Source organism: Musca vetustissima, unplaced genomic scaffold (genome assembly GCF_032173495.1).
Source record: "Musca vetustissima isolate MV318-11 ecotype Yass unplaced genomic scaffold, APGP_CSIRO_Mvet_v1 utg51855, whole genome shotgun sequence".
In the NCBI taxonomy this organism is placed as follows: domain Eukaryota; kingdom Metazoa; phylum Arthropoda; class Insecta; order Diptera; family Muscidae; genus Musca; species Musca vetustissima.
In genome coordinates, this window is record NW_026877739.1 from 6,243 (window position 1) to 22,244 (window position 16,002).

General features: G+C 33.3%; 2 protein-coding genes across 2 annotated transcripts; one reads left to right on the top strand and one right to left on the bottom strand.

The window, feature by feature from the left end:
* Nucleotides 1-5,550: 5,550 nt before the first annotated feature.
* LOC133322422 (DNA repair protein XRCC1-like) lies at nucleotides 5,551-7,640 on the bottom strand. The gene is made up of 6 exons (XM_061531419.1): nucleotides 7,590-7,640; nucleotides 7,330-7,527; nucleotides 6,278-7,269; nucleotides 5,987-6,183; nucleotides 5,768-5,932; nucleotides 5,551-5,696 (listed from the first exon to the last, which is right to left on the bottom strand). Exons 1-6 carry the CDS (start codon nucleotides 7,638-7,640, stop codon nucleotides 5,551-5,553), a joined length of 1,749 nt encoding a protein of 582 aa, XP_061387403.1.
* A 2,855-nt stretch (nucleotides 7,641-10,495) lies between these two features.
* On the top strand, nucleotides 10,496-13,236 carry LOC133322421 (serine protease inhibitor 88Ea-like; the record flags this gene model as incomplete). Its single annotated transcript, XM_061531418.1, has 2 exons — nucleotides 10,496-10,513; nucleotides 12,763-13,236. Coding segments are annotated over exons 1-2 (492 nt in total), but the record flags the coding sequence as incomplete, so codon positions are not given.
* Between the last annotated feature and the right edge of the window lie 2,766 nt (nucleotides 13,237-16,002).

Below are 16,002 nucleotides of genomic sequence, written 5' to 3' on the forward strand. Positions count from 1 at the left end.
TTTTGAACTTTAGCGAAAACAGAACTTTAAAAACCTCAGCAGAAAGAGAGATGTACCCAGTTTATCTCAAAAATGGTGTGAGCTGGGTCATCCATGGTTCTTAATGGAACGCATTGAAATAGGTATACATCGATATATTTTTTAGGGTGCACACCGAAATCGTATGCGCAGTAAACGCATATGGACTTTTCGGAAATTATTCGCGTTTTACGAGTTTTGGGTGCTTCAGTGCAACATCTAGTACATCTTAGGCGTCAAATTAAATTTCGCAAAATTTCTATTTATAAACCCAAAGATTTATCGGAAGTGTATACTTATACACAAGAAGTGATTATTTTTATATACCCTAACATTTTTTCTGAATTTTTTTGTATAAAATCATGGTATAATAATAAAAGGTAACAGCAAGTGCTGTTGTACAGAAAACGATACAACAACCACATGGAAATTTGTTGTTGAAAGTTCTACTAGTGTCAACTCATTTGACAGAAAACTGTAAACAAACAAATTATCATCAACTTATTTTTATTTTGAAAATGAAATATTTTCGAATCGTCAAAATAAAAATTGGAAAACATGAATGAAAATCTATCTAATTTATATTTCTAATGCTTACACATCTTTCCTTTAATTGAGCCATTGCCATATATGTATATGTGTAACACATATGAAAATTCTGGGAATAGCGAGTTATTCCTTCAAGAAAGATTTGCTTCCTCAAACTTTCCCAGCAGGCAGATTGAGTAAATTGAATACGGGAGCACATTAATAAAGAACAATTTCAAATTGTATGCGTTCCCAATTTTCCTGTTGGGTGATTTTTAAAAACATAATTTGTCAAATTCATATTGACACTAGTATTACGGTGGAATCAAATCAGCTGGGATTTGCTGTTACCTTTTATAATTGTACCATGGTATAAAATTAAAAAAAAAAATACTATATGTATGTATATCATGACATTATTTTTTCGAACCAAAAACAAATAATTTTCTTCAATATCTTGTTTTGTTGTCGCTGTAATTTACAAATCACTCGTGTGATTTGGACATCTTTTGATTCATCATGGTCTTAGATTATGTATATATTTATACACTTCGGTATTGTCTTTGTGAATATGCATAGAATCACTTTGTAAGTCGATTTATGCATGTCCGTCCGTCTGTCTGTCCATGTTAAATTGTAAACAAACTACAGGTTGCATTTATGATTCGAATTGGATGAAATTTGGCACAGCTCATTTATTTGGCCCAAGGATGAACCCTATTGAAATTGAAAATTCGGTTCAGATTTAAATATAGCTCCCATATATATTTCCGTCCGATTTAAGGTAAATGGTGCACCAAAGTCCTTATATATCTTTCGATTTGCACAAAAGTTGGCACAGCGTACTGACTTAAGCCTAGAATGATGTGTACTATGTTTCGTAAAAATCGGTTCATATTTAGATATAGCTCCCATATATATTTTTGTCCGATTTAAGAAAATGGTGCACCAAATTAACTATGTATCTTTCGATTTGCACGAAATTTTGCATAGCGTACTGAATTAAGAGTTGAATGATGTGTGTTAAGTTTCATGAAAATTGGTTCAAATTTAGATATAGCTCCCATATATATTTTCGTCCGATTTAATGTAAATGGTGCACCAAAGACCCTATATATTTTTCGATTTGCACAAAATTAATTGAGTCTAGAATGATGTTTGGCTAAGTTTCGTGAAGATACGTTCAGATTTAGATATAGCTCCCATATATCGACGCCTCCGAACCATAGTATGCTAAGTCTGAAAAGTGAGTTTTTCAGTGGAAGCTCTCAAAGTATGGAAGTTTCTTATATCTTACGTACCATGCTAAGTACATTTTTGCTTATAACTTTGGTTTGGATGATTACCAAAATTTCAGAGAATTTAAATTAAGGACCGTAGTAAAAAAAACGTAAAGAGCTTTAAAACATGCTAATTCGACTTAGCATAATACTATGGTTCGGAGGCGTCGATATATTTTCGTCCGAGTTTACATAAATGATGCACCAAACTCCTAATGTTTTTCCATTAACAGGAAATTTTGCACAACGTATCAAATTTGGACTTGATTGACGTTTTTGTTTTTTTTTTTAATTGTGGCAGATGCAGCCATAGGCTTCCATATGGTTTTTGAACGGGTGTCTGATTGAAATTAAATTTTCAACAGAGCGGCGTACCGAATAACGCGTATCAAATCGTTTTCTATAAATTTGTCCAATGGTACGCAGACGACTCTTAATCGGCACGTACATAGAATGCACGTACATTTTAGGACAAATGCAGGGATCGGGAAACAGAAGATATTCATTGAATTGTGATTTAAATCAAGTTTTTCTCTGACTTTCCCTTTCATTTCAAAATTCTAATTTAAATTAAGTTCTACAATACATAGCTCCCGTCCATTTGGTTTATTACTCAAAAGGATATTGCAAAAGCTATGGTGAAATCCCATTTTAATGATATTGCAAGCTGATGGTTTCCAAGACAATGAATTGTATATTACTTGTTCCCTAGACCCATAAAAAGTAACATTTTTATATTAATTTCTACACTAATTATTATTAATACTAATTATTTTCATTTTTATTATAAGTAACCTTATGAACTAGATTGTGCTATTTTGTAATAACGATAATGAAAATCTTTAAATTGTACATATCGGACAATCTATTGAGTGAGGAGCACTCTAATTATGGTGGTTTTATAGAAATTGTGGTATCAAAAATAACAAAATATTAGCCAGCAAAAGTATGAATACCACTGGAGAAAACCCATGATTTAGAACAAGAGGGTTATGATAAGCAGGAACAAAACGAAGTTCTGCAGTTTAGCGAATCAGATACTATGAGCAAGCTGTAGAAGATGAAAAATGTGGATGGGTATCCATGTGGAGGTAACTAGAAGCGGACTAGTGCCTAGAATAGCGGCATATAATGGAAAAGAGAAGAATGAGTACAACAAGCGAAATCAGTGAAAGCTAAACTGGAGTCTGATGCAGAAAGATATGATTTTTTTATTTTTAAATTTTAAAAAATACAAAGATATGAATTCTATGTAAGTCCGTATACACAAAAGTCTTCATCTCTGAGGAAGTTAACATTAGTGTTACTTACAACATATTTCCATGTGGTGGTTGTATCGTTTGTTGTACAACAACACTTGCTGTTACCTCATAGTGTTATACCAATGGTGGGCAAAATTTCTCTTAAAAAATATTTAAGGGAAAATAAAAACAAGAATTGTTCTGCAGAATTTATTTAATTTAAAATTTTTAAAACATAAATAACATCTTAAGAAGTTCAAAAAATAAATTCATTAAAAAAATTGCGAAAAAAAATTTATAAAGGTTTATTTTTGTTTTAATAGCTCTGTCTGTTTACTCGATATTTAGTAACAGTTGTTACCAAATGTTTACCCAAAAATCCAGTAAAAGAGAGTCAAATGAGAGAGTAACTTTGACAGTTCAAAAACAACAAACTTACTGGAGTTTACGGAAAGAATTTTGTGCAGTAAGATTTTGCAAATACTCGACTTTATACACTGACTATCGCATATAACGAACGTTTTCCAAATTTATTTACTGGGTATAACGAGTGGCGCAAAAAATGATGGGCTAGCCTTATAAAAATATAAAAACACGTCATTATTAATGTTATTACTTTAATTAATATATTTTTTGTTACAAATCCATTGAAAAGTGGATTAACATTTTTATTTTAAAATAAAATTGCACCTTAAAAAACTTTGCGATATAATGAATTTTTCGCTATAACGAATGGACCTGTCAATATATCAACCGTTATACCGGGCGTTGACTGGCGCAAAAAACAATGGGCTAGCCTTATAAAAAGTATAACGAATGGGCCTGACAATATATCAACCGTTATACCGGGCGTTGACTGTATTTTCCATTCTTAAGTGGGCCACACACGTCAACCATGTGCGTTCGATCGGTGTAAATCGAAGCAATGTTTGACGTGTGTGGTACGGTTTTCACACCGATTTGGCGGTGCGCACACAGATCAAAAAAATGGAAAAAATTATTTTTTCGTTGTGCGACACGCACTTGTTTGACGTCTATTTTATGAATACGTGGTTATTATATGGAAACATTTAGATTTTTAGTTTCGTGACACTATTGGTCGGTTTCAGAACCTACAAGAATCTTCTATTAATCGATATTGTTTTCGATTTTAAAATAGCGACAAAGTTTTACGATTCGTTATTATCTATCAGCTTTTATTAATTTATCTTTTCAAATGTATGATGGGAAAAACCAAAAAAATATTTCGATTAGTTCATGATTCTTGCAGATTCGTGAACAGAGCAATATATGTTTAATCCAAGTAAATTCAGTATTTTATTTTTGATGTCATCTATTTTCATTTCCAAAATCTGGTCGCCTTACTTAAAAGTTTTAAGTTAAAACCACTCATAAAGAAGGTCGTGTAACGCGAATAAATATAAAATATTTAAGGGGACCCCCCCCATTCTCGGGGTCAAAATTTTTGTTGATATAATTCGAATCTACACTGATTAAAGAATGTCTCTACAAAATTTCAAGTGAAAATCTTAAGAACTGTTGAAGATATATCCGATTTATTGTGTCAGCATCAAGTGACGGCTGAAGAGCTTCTCAAACTTTAAACGCGTTTTTCTCTAAACATTTTTTTGCGAATGGCGGGCACGATAACTCAAAAACTAATAATCCAATCGGTTCCAAATTTTGCAACGTTTCTCTGGGAGTGTATAGCTCTCGTATGAACTAGGATAAAGCCAATCGGCCAAGATCTTCCTTATTTTTTAACTTGGTTTTTGGTAAAAAATCCGCGATTTTTCAAAAATATTTTTTCAAAGGGCCACCATTTTCTTAATTTTAGAGCGAAGTCAATAATCCTAGTTCATACGAGAGTCAGACATGTACTCTTTCTAACACCGTTGGAATTTTCGGATTCCGATGTTCCAGTGAGGTGTTATCATGCCCGCCATCAAAAATAAGGACTTTTCTTTAATTACAAAAAACAACAACAAAACAATAACAAAATTTTTTTGTAAATTATTTTTCTTCTCTTTTAAATCTTCAATTATATATGTGCAAAGTTACAAACCTTAACAAGCATTGGTATTGATTTACCAGCCCATTGAAAATCTTGAAAAAATAAAATCGAGAATGGGGGGGTTCCCTTAATATAAACAGAAATAAACTTGTTTTATGTAGTTTTTATTTTCATATACAAAATAAATTTTATATTTGTTTTTCGATTTCTTAATTACGTAATATAAGGAAAATATCGCTAAACTCACTATATTTTTTAGATATATTAATGATATTTATTTTCAAATGTTGACAGAGCATCTTGTATATTTACCTATTGATGATTAGCATTACAGAACACCTGCTCTGTAGGGCTAATACTAATTAATGTCACCAGATGGTTTTGAGTAAACGACAGTACCTAATATCGTAGTAAAATGAATAATACAATCTTCCAATCTGAACGTAACCGGAATTTATTAACAATATTATTAGACACTAATATGAGTAGATGTTTGTCGTTTGTTTTCTAAGTAAAATTCTTCATCAGTGGAGACATCATAAATGGCATCCGATGATATAACTCCAGTTGTAGGTATTCTAGCTTTTGGATCTTTTACCACAATCTGTTTATTTTCTATAAAGCAAAAGTAAGTACATTAGGAAACTACAATATCTTTAGCCACACTTAAACATTTTTTGACTTACTTTCTTCAATTCGCTTAATATCGTCGTCAGTATCACTATCGGAAGAAGATACCATTGCATCCGTTTTAGACTGAGATTTTGATACATGTTCATCTAAATCGTACAGAGACAATGTTTCATTTCTTTCCTCCGATTCACGTTTATTAGTTAATCCTGTCCCATTTTCTAAAACAAAAATTATATTAATTACATTAAATAAGTATGTTCTGATTCAATTACCCCTATCCGAAGTCTGTAATGATTCATCAAGTACCTCCTCATCGCTTTCGGGTTTCGTTAATTCCGCACTGTCTAGAGCAAATCGTCTCCAAGGTATGTATTTTTTATTATTGTAACATTTTTCTATCCATGACCGTGTTACAATTTTGCCCTTCCCTTTCACCTGGTTATATTTTGGTGTATTTTTAAAAGCACATCTAAAGTAAAAGTATAGTATTTATTAGATATTAAAGATGGGTGACATTCAAACTTTTGTAGGAATCTTTATAAATTGAAATGGACCGTACATACATTAAATGAGTGCAAGTATTGTCCCAGTCTCCCTTGTATTTGGCACCTAAAGCGATAGCCTTGCTTCTTAAATCTGCTCGATCTGGGTTCTGAATTCCACTGATTACTAAAACTACGCCCTTCAGTAATTGGTTAAATGGCTTATATTTTGCAATCAAAGGTTTGCACTTCTTTGCTGGTCTCATATTGGGCGAACTTGGACGTTTCTTTACGGACTCATGCTTAGGTGTGCTAGACTCAGCACTTAAGCTAATATTTGGTTTTGTCGTTTGGTCAACCTTTTCCTTTTTATTATCGCTTACAAGTCGCGGTGTCCTAGAATCAAGTGATTTCCTTTTCTCTTTTTGCTTTAATTCTTCTTGTTTTTTTGCATCAAGCCTTCGCCTTTCTCTTTCGGCGTCTATTTCCTTAGCTAGACGAGCTTCTTTCGCTGTATTCTCAGTGTCGTCAGCTGCACCAAACATCAGATCATCTCTATTGCGGTCCCGTATTTCAATTTTTGTGGTATCGCAGTGTCTATTTTTTATTGGTTTTTCAGGCATTTTTTGGGATTGTTTAATGATGCTGACATTTGTTGCATTGCGTATGGCAGCAGCCGTGGACTGCTCATTCTTATCTTTATTAGTTTTCCACCGACTGAATAGGCTGGAAGATCCATCATTTTCAGAGTCTGGTGAATCTTCACGTAATTTAAATTTTCCGATTTGTATAGAACTTGGCTTACTCTGAACCTCTGTTCCTATAATTTTGGCCCCAGGAACCAGCCCTGAAGACTTTGTAGTGTTGTTAGGTGCCACATGCACTTTAACAAACGACAGCCCATATTGAACGTGTTTGTTAAATGGCTGCGTGCAAATTATTTTGATAAGAGACCAATTTTTTTCAGCTACACTTGGAACTAGAGCTTCTGTACCAAAGCATCTTACCCTATTCGAATTGTTTGAGTTTTTGCTTTCAATCGGTGTCATAAATGAGCATGTAATTAAAATTTCCTGAAATAGCAATCAATATCCTTATTTTGTTGGACTAATGCATATGACAATTGAAGTTACTGTAAAGTCTTCAGGAGCCGCTGAAGATTTTCCAACCAAAACTTCAATAAAAGCGGAATGCTCGTTGCCAATATCTATGCCAGTTATCTTCTGAGCTTCGTCCAATTCAAGTATAACATAAGCAGACTTCTCTCCCACTGACTTAGTCTTCCATTTCTTGCCTTGTGAAGGCCTAATTAGGTTTTCCGCCGAATGTTGCTATAGCAAAAATAATTAGAGAACAACTTCACAACATTGGTATGTATATATAGTTTACATACGTCATCTTCACTGCTAACTTCACGAATTCTTGAAAATTTTGCAAATGGCATTGTCTTATTGATAAATTTGTAAAAACCGCGCAAACTATCTGTTTCTCTAGGTTCAAACTACGAGTTTCCTTTGCGAACAGGAACGATAGCAAATGTATTTTTTATGCTGAAATTTTTTTCTTTTAATTATTTTTATAATACTTGATATGAATTATAATAATTTATTTTTTTATAGAATTTACTTGGATGAATTAAAACGCCTTCACTATAGATATATTGTGCCGTAAACAAGGTAGAACAAGGAGCGTAAATAAAATAACAGACTAGGTCTAAACGCAACCAGAGAGTCACGAGTCAGCGTCATACTTTTTCGCCGGCGTGAAAACCAAACGAAAGAGTTAGCGTTAGCGGCACAAAATGTCAATTATTTGTTTTCATTTTCTGACAGAAAATTTTACGTTGTGCAAACCAAAATCAATTTATTATTTAATAAACAATAATGTCAAGGAATTTGGATAAAATTATTGAAAAAACTATTTTTCTTCCATTTTATTAATAATTCATTAAAAAAACATCCACAATCTTTGAAAATATTTGTTTTTTTAACAGTACTGCCATATGTTTTGATATAAATTCTCATTGGAATTTGGTAGCACTGTTGATTTTTACCTAAAATATGGCAACTCAATTGAGAGCAAGAGAGAAATTTTGAGTATGACGCTGAGCAAAAATGAATTAAATCTATTCTAGCGTCAAGCCGCTAGACGGGAACGTCAGAGTCTAAACGCAACCAGAGAGTCACGAGTCAGCGTCATACTTTTTCGCCGGCGTGAAAACCAAACGAAAGAGTTAGCGTTAGCGGCACAAAATGTCAATTATTTGTGTTCATTTTCTGACAGAAAATTTTACGTTGTGCAAACCAAAATCAATTTATTATTTAATAAACAATAATGTCAAGGAATTTTGATAAAATTATTGAAAAAAATAGTTTTCTTCCATTTTATTAATAATTCATTAAAAAGCATCCACAATCTTTGAAAATATTTGTTTTTTTAACAGTACTGCCATATGTTTTGATATAAATTCTCATTGAAATTTGGTAGCACTGTTGATTTTTACCTAAAATATGGCAACTTAATTGAGAGCAAGAGAGAATTTTTGAGTATGACGCTGAGCAAAAATGAATAAAATCTATTCTAGCGTCATGCCGCTAGACGCGAACGTCAGACGTCGCGATTTCCCGTTGCCTATAAGAAACACACGGCAAACGACTGTCGCTGACTCTAGACTCTATGGTTGCGTTTAGACTCTATAAGAAACACACGGCAAACGACTGTCGCTGACTCTAGACTCTATGGTTGCGTTTAGACTCTAGGTCATGATGCAATAATAAGGTGATGTATCAAAACAAAAACATTTTTTTTGTCTCGATTATCTGTCAAATTTGTCCTACTACTACTTGAATTCGATGTGCAATGCTGCCAAGTTTTTGAAATATTATAAGGAAAAATTTGACAGATAATCGAGACAAAAACAAAGGTTTTTGTTTTAATACATCACCGTATTATTGCATCATGGTTTAGTCCATGATGCAATAATAAGGTGATGTATCAAAACAAAAACATTTGTTTTTGTCTCGAATTTAGTCCATGATGTAATAAAAAGTGATGTATCCAAGGTATATTTAATAAGGTAGCCGCATCGGCACAGCTGTTGATGCAAATAAATGTCAAAAATGTTGTTGTAATGCCCTAGCAAACAATTAAAAAACAAAATTATAAATGAAAATCTCCGAATTTCGAAGAGCTTCTTTGCAATACTTTTATCATGGTACAATTATAAAAGGTAACAGCAAGTCCCAGCTGATTTAATTCCAACGTAATACTAGTGTCAATATGAATTTGACAAATTATGTTTTTAAAAATCACCCAACAGGAAAATTGGGAACGCATACAATTTGTAATTGTTCTTTATTAAATGTGCTCCCGTATTCAACTTACTCAATCTGCCTGCTGGGAAAGTTTGAGGAAGCAAATATTTCTTCAAGGAACAACTCGCTATTCCCTGCATTTTCATATGTGTTACACATATATATGGCGATGGCTCGATTATAGGAAACACGTGGAAGCGATAGAAATATAAATTTGATAGATTTTCATTCATGTTTTTCAATTTTTATTTTGAGGATTCGAAAATATTTCATTTTCAAAATAAAAATAATTTAATGATAATTTGTTTGTTTGTTTACATTTTTCTGTCAAATGAGTTGACACTAGTAGAACTTACAACAACAAATTTCCATGTGGTTGTTGTATCGTTTTTTGTACAACAACACTTGCTGTTACCTTCTATTATTATACCATGTACTTTTATTAATATTTTCTACAAGAAATTGTGTAAAAAAATCTTGCGAATCTGTTTGTTTTGGTAAAATATTTTTGACATATCAAAATACAACAACCGATGTTTGTTGTAGAAATTCGCCGATGCGGCTACCTTGTATATCTACCTTGGATGTATTCATGGCACAATGAATAGGTAGTCCATTTAGAGCAGCTGATGTCTTGATTAACTGTCAAAGTGGTCAATTTTACTTGAATTCGATGTGCAATGCTGCCAACTTTTTGAAATATTATAAGGAAAAATTTGACAGATAATCGAGACAAAAAATGTGTTTGTTTTGATACATCACCTTATTATTGCATCATGGATGTATCATAACAAAAACCTTTGTTTTTGTCAATTTGTTTCGTCTTTGAATAAAAAACACAACACAATTTATAATTTTTAAGATAATTTACTTGTAAATGTTCTTTAAATCATGAAATAATGCAAATGTGCTTTGCAAAGACGATATAAATTTAAATTGTATTGAAGCTTAAAAATATTAATATTATCGTTTTGACGTCTAACATATGGTCTGTTTCCATACTGTAAGAATCTGCAAGATTTTATTATTTTCTTCGATATCATAAAGAATAATTCGTTATCGTAGTAAAAAGTAGTAGATTCTTGCAGTAAGGAAACAGACCAATAATTTTGTATGTATAGGTTTCAAAATATGATTTGACAGAAAACTTAATACTCAGCTGTCCTTACTGCGCTATCTTATATAGGCCTTGGTTCTGCAGTATAATTTTTTAATTGTATTTCCATTTCAATTGAATTTTGATTTATTCGACTAAAAAATAAACACAAATACTCAAAATATGTATTTAGATTTAATAGAACAAGTCACTTTGAGAAAAAGCTTTTGTCAACAAGTAAAAAATACACCTCTAACTTGAGACTTATTTTGTTAAGCGGTGTACACACTATCATTTTTGAATGACACTCTTGCTGAAATATCGGGTTGCTTGCCAGTGTGGCCGTTAATTTCTCTCAGTCATCAGGCAACCACAAAAAAATTTATGGTTGCGTGACATTCAGATGTTGGATGTTTGTTGGTTCGATAATGTGAACATAAAAAACGACAGTCAGACAATAAATTTCAACAATAACATGGACTCCGAAAACGAATTTTTAAAAGAATTCCTATGTTGCTATGAAATGCAACGGTGTCTCTGGGACATAACCAATTCAGAGTACATGTCACGCGACATTAAAATGAAATCGTATGGAGAACTGTTAAATAAATTGAAAATATAAGAAAATTTGGCTTAAGTCTAGTTTACGGGCTCCACCCGGATCGCTTTGAAATTTTTACCGTAAGTAGTCCTCGTTGTGCTGATTACAGTGATATATATTTTATGTGGGGGAAATGCATACTTCCCGAGATATGGGCCTTGAAAGTTTGGAATATACCTTGGTTAAAACGGCCGTTTTACTAATGCCACCAAAGCAATATGGGTATCATTTTAAAGGGTTTGAATAGTGCTTTAAAAATAAATATAGTATATCATTGTAAATTATATAATATTAACTAAAATTGAAAGAAAAAACATTTGGATTGCGTAGCCATGTATGCGCCTGTCCATAGGTGAAAGTCTTAAGCCCCGGCCGAAGGCCGGCTACTTAAAAAACCTTGAATTTGATTTGAAAATTGCTCTTAAAAAAGGCTTTGGATTGCGTAGCCATGTATGCGTCTGTCCATAGGTGAAAGTCTTAAGCCCCGGCCGAAGGCCGGCTACTTAAAAAACCTTGAATTTGATTTGAAAATTGCTCTTAAAAAAGGATTTGGATTGCGTAGCCATGTATGCGTCTGTCCATAGGTGAAAGTCTTAAGCCCCGGCCGAAGGCTGGCTACTTAAAAAACCTTGAATTTGATTTGAAAATTGCTTTTAAAAAAGGATTTGGATTGCGTAGCCATGAGTGCGCCTGTCCATAGGTGAAAGTCTTAAGACCCGGCCGAAGGCCGGCTACTTAAAAAAAACCTAAATTTGATTTGGAAATTGCTCTTAAAAAAGGATTTGGATTGCGTAGCCATGTATGCGTCTGTCCATAGGTGAAAGTCTTAAGCCCCGGCCGAAGGCCGGCTACTTAAAAAACCTTGAATTTGATTTGAAAATTGCTTTTAAAAAAGGATTTGGATTGCGTAGCCATGAGTGCGCCTGTCCATAGGTGAAAGTTTTAAGCCCCGGCCGAAAGGCCGGCTACTTAAAAAAAACCTAAATTTGATTTGGAAATTGCTCTTAAAAAAGAATTTGGATTGCGTAGCCATGTATGCGTCTGTCCATAGGTGAAAGTCTTAAGCCCCGGCCGAAGGCCGGCTTCCTAAAAAGCCTTAAATTTTATTTGAAAATTGCTCTTAAAAAAGGATTTGGATTACGTAGCCATGTATGCGCATTCGTTGTAAGCTTTAAAATGATACCCATATTGCCTTTGTGGCATTACTAAAACGGCCGTTTTAATCAAGATATGCTCCGAAATTTCAAGGCCCATATCTCGGGAAGTATGCATTTCCCCCACATAAAATATATATCACTCTAATCAGCTCAACGAGGACTACTTACGGTAAAAATTTCAAAGCGATCCGAGTGGAGCCCCTAAACTAGACTTGTTCCGAAAATTTGTACTGTGGACGACGTGAAAAAGAAAATCAACACAATTCGTTCGTCCTACAGAAGGGAACTCCAAAAATAAAGCAGTCTGAAACTTCTGGAGCGGACAATAATTACCAGGCGAAGATTTGGTGGTTTGAGTCGTGCAAGTTTCTCCAGAGCTATTAGAAACCAACCGATAGCACATAAACACTGAGGAGTTGGTTCAGGGACTACGTCTGCAGTGGGCCAAGAACAAGAAACATGTCAACAATGGCTATCGCCTGGAGAAACAAATGCGCTACAGTCGTACCAAGAAAATGCCTTTGGAATTCACCGCTGCAGATCGTATCTACTTCGATGAGTCCATCAATTTGGCTGCCTGCATGAAGGAGAATTTCCAAGATGAACTTGAATCGTTGGACTTCAGAACCAAAGCCGAAGAGGAGCACATGGAAATCAACAACTGGATTGCAAATGTAATACGCAACGAAATCCCCGAAATGTTAAATCTCTGTGATGTTACCTCCGACAGTCAAATGGTTTTGGCTAATGCTGCCTATTTCAAGGTTCAATGGTCGGATAAATTCGATTCCAAAGATACAAAACAGGAGATTTTCTATACCATGCCTTGCCAATATTCTTTCGTACCCATGAGGCATAAACCTGGAGAATTTGTAATTGGTACCGATTCTACGCAAATTGGGCATCAACAATCTGTTCTAGCATACCGCCAACTTGAGTGGCTTCTCCACGGAAACAAGCCTGATGTTTGGTGATGCCAAACATGTTGCCAAAATCAAGGTTGATGATACTACGACGTTTGCCCTATTCTCTCTGTCTATTGTTTTATTTATAAAAAATGGGGACGTGTTTTATGTTCGTTTTTTTTATTTATAATATCAATACAAAGGAAGCCTAAAACGGCATATACATTAGAACTTTTTACCGGGTTAACCTACTTTATGAGGATTTATTTGACATATATGCAAAGGAATTGACAGTTGAAACCTACTGGGTTAACGAAATCCGGTTAAATGTAAACGTACTATAAGAGGCCTATTATACATGTATTGTGAGAAAAGATTCTATGCAATCAATAAGGAAATTCATAACTTAACTTAACCTAAAAGAAATTAAATCAAAATATAATATTTATAAGTGACTCCCCAGCTATATGAATATTGTATATAAATAATTTTTAATCATGGGATAACCCTATAGCAATCAGCCATTTATATGATTTATTTCATTGTAATGGGACTTTAGTTTTTGCTTAAATGTATGATAAGAGTATGAAAATAGTTTAAGACTGTTGGGAAGATAGTTCCAAATGCGATAGACTCTAACAAGATATGAATGTTCATAAATTGAAGAGTGAACCAAAGGAATATCGATTTGAATATTACGCGTAGAACGAATAAAAGAAAACGAATTTGATAACATTTCAGGTTTTTGGGTTTTCATAACTTTATAAAAGTGCAATATTATTCTTTGGCAAAGATAATCTCTAAAGCTTCCACCTAAAAATGCATAAGAGTACTCAATTGCACTAACGTGATCGTATATATACAAAGAGTACACATATCTTATAATTTTCCTGAATATTCTTTCTATTTTATCAATATTATATGAACAAGTTCCTAAATAAATTTCAATGCCGTAAATTAATGTCATCATAAAGGAAAAAGCCAGTCGAATCCTCACAAATCTGGGGTATATGCTCTAAGGCTATAGAGTCTTCTCAATATAAGACAAATTTTGTTTGAGAGAGCATTGATATGACTGCTAAAATTAAGATTGGAGTCCAGTATAACTCCAAGACATTTCAGGGAATCAGTAAATTCAATTCGAACATTATTAACATACAGTGCAGGATAACTTTCGAATGGCGATTTCTGGAATGGAAAATTATACATTTTGTTTTTAACGGATTTATTTGAAGTTGATTGCGAACCATTAGATTATATATATTACATAGGTGGGAATTAATACTATATTCAGAAGAACCAGAATCAAATAATAGAAAAATGTCATCAGCAAAGACAAAGGGCTGGCAAATCTGACTTTTTGAAAGATCTATTATATCATTGATATAAGAAAGAAAAAGTATGGGTCCCAAAACTGAACCTTGCGGTACACCCGATGTCACACACCCAACACTAGAGCAGAATCCGTTTGTAGACACATATTGTCGCCGATCAAATAAATAAGAGAAAATTAACTTGCACGCAGTTTTTGAAAAATAAAATTATCGCGTAGCTTAGCTATTAAAATATTGTGGTTTATGCGATCAAAAGCTTTCGTTAAATCCAACGAAACCATTAAACAGTTTACATTATCATACAACTTTTTTCTGATAGAGTCAGACAAAGTAATTAACGCAGATGTTGTGCTGTAGTTAGATCTAAAAGCAAATTGATGTGGGCTAAAATAATAAAATAATCGATAATGTTCCAATATTTGACTTTTCATAATATTTTCAAGAATTTTAGACATTGAAGGAAGTATAGTAATTGGTCTAAGATTGTCATGATCAAAACTGCGATCTTTAGGCACAGGAACAACACGTCCAGGTTTCCAATCAGACGGAAATTCAGAAGTAGTAAGAATTGTATTTATGAAATGTAATAAATACGCAGAAATTAGTGGAAAAATAATTTTTATAAATTTTATAGGAACTAAATCATGTCCAACAGATTCAGATTTAACAGCGTTAGTGTACATAATCAAGTCTGTATGTGATATAGTGTGAAAAGAAAAGGAATTCTCACTTTCAGCAAACGTTTCAAAGTTGAAAGAATAATCATCACTAGTATTCATATTGCTACGAAATTTATGTGCAATAGCTTCAACATCAGCCTCTTCTAGCACCACACTTTCGTTTCCGATACAACCTAACGAACGAATTTTCTTCCACATCTGAGAGTTATTAACATTAGAAAAATGCTTACAGCCATATTCATAACTAGCTTTTCTGATGGTAGCCTTGGCCTTATTTCGTAAACGACAATATTCTTTCCAATTCTCCTCAGACGAATTTCGAAGAAATTGTCCGTATGCTTTATCTCTGGTTTTCCTTGCGTTTATTATACTTCCACAGTTCATCCAGGAGTTATTAATTAAGTTTGTTTTTATTCTTATAGTTGGAACACTGTTATGAAGGATGTTATTGCACGATTTAATTCAGACAATTGTAAATCAACATTATTTGTGTGATAGATAGGCATTAAATCAATACCATCAAGCTGTTCGGACAAATCATCATATCTAAGGCGATTGTAATCTTCTATCACGGCACATCCATTATTCAAGGTTGGAGAAAATTGAATAGATATATAAATAAAACTGTGATGGGAAGAGAAGAAAGGAAGTTGTAATTGATTTTATGGGCAACGCAACATAATGAAGTACTGTTATTTGGTATATGGAAATGTGTCGGT

Excerpts from the sequence above, each read along its gene's own strand:
- LOC133322422 (XM_061531419.1), bottom strand. The coding sequence starts at position 7,640 with ATGCCATTTGCAAAATTTTCAAGAATTCGTGAAGTTAGCAGTGAAGAT. Across the intron at positions 7,528-7,589 it reads AAGTTAGCAGTGAAGATGAC|CAACATTCGGCGGAAAACCT; the intron begins GTATGTAAACTA and ends TTTTTGCTATAG. Across the intron at positions 6,184-6,277 it reads AATACTTGCACTCATTTAAT|ATGTGCTTTTAAAAATACAC; the intron begins GTATGTACGGTC and ends CTTTTACTTTAG.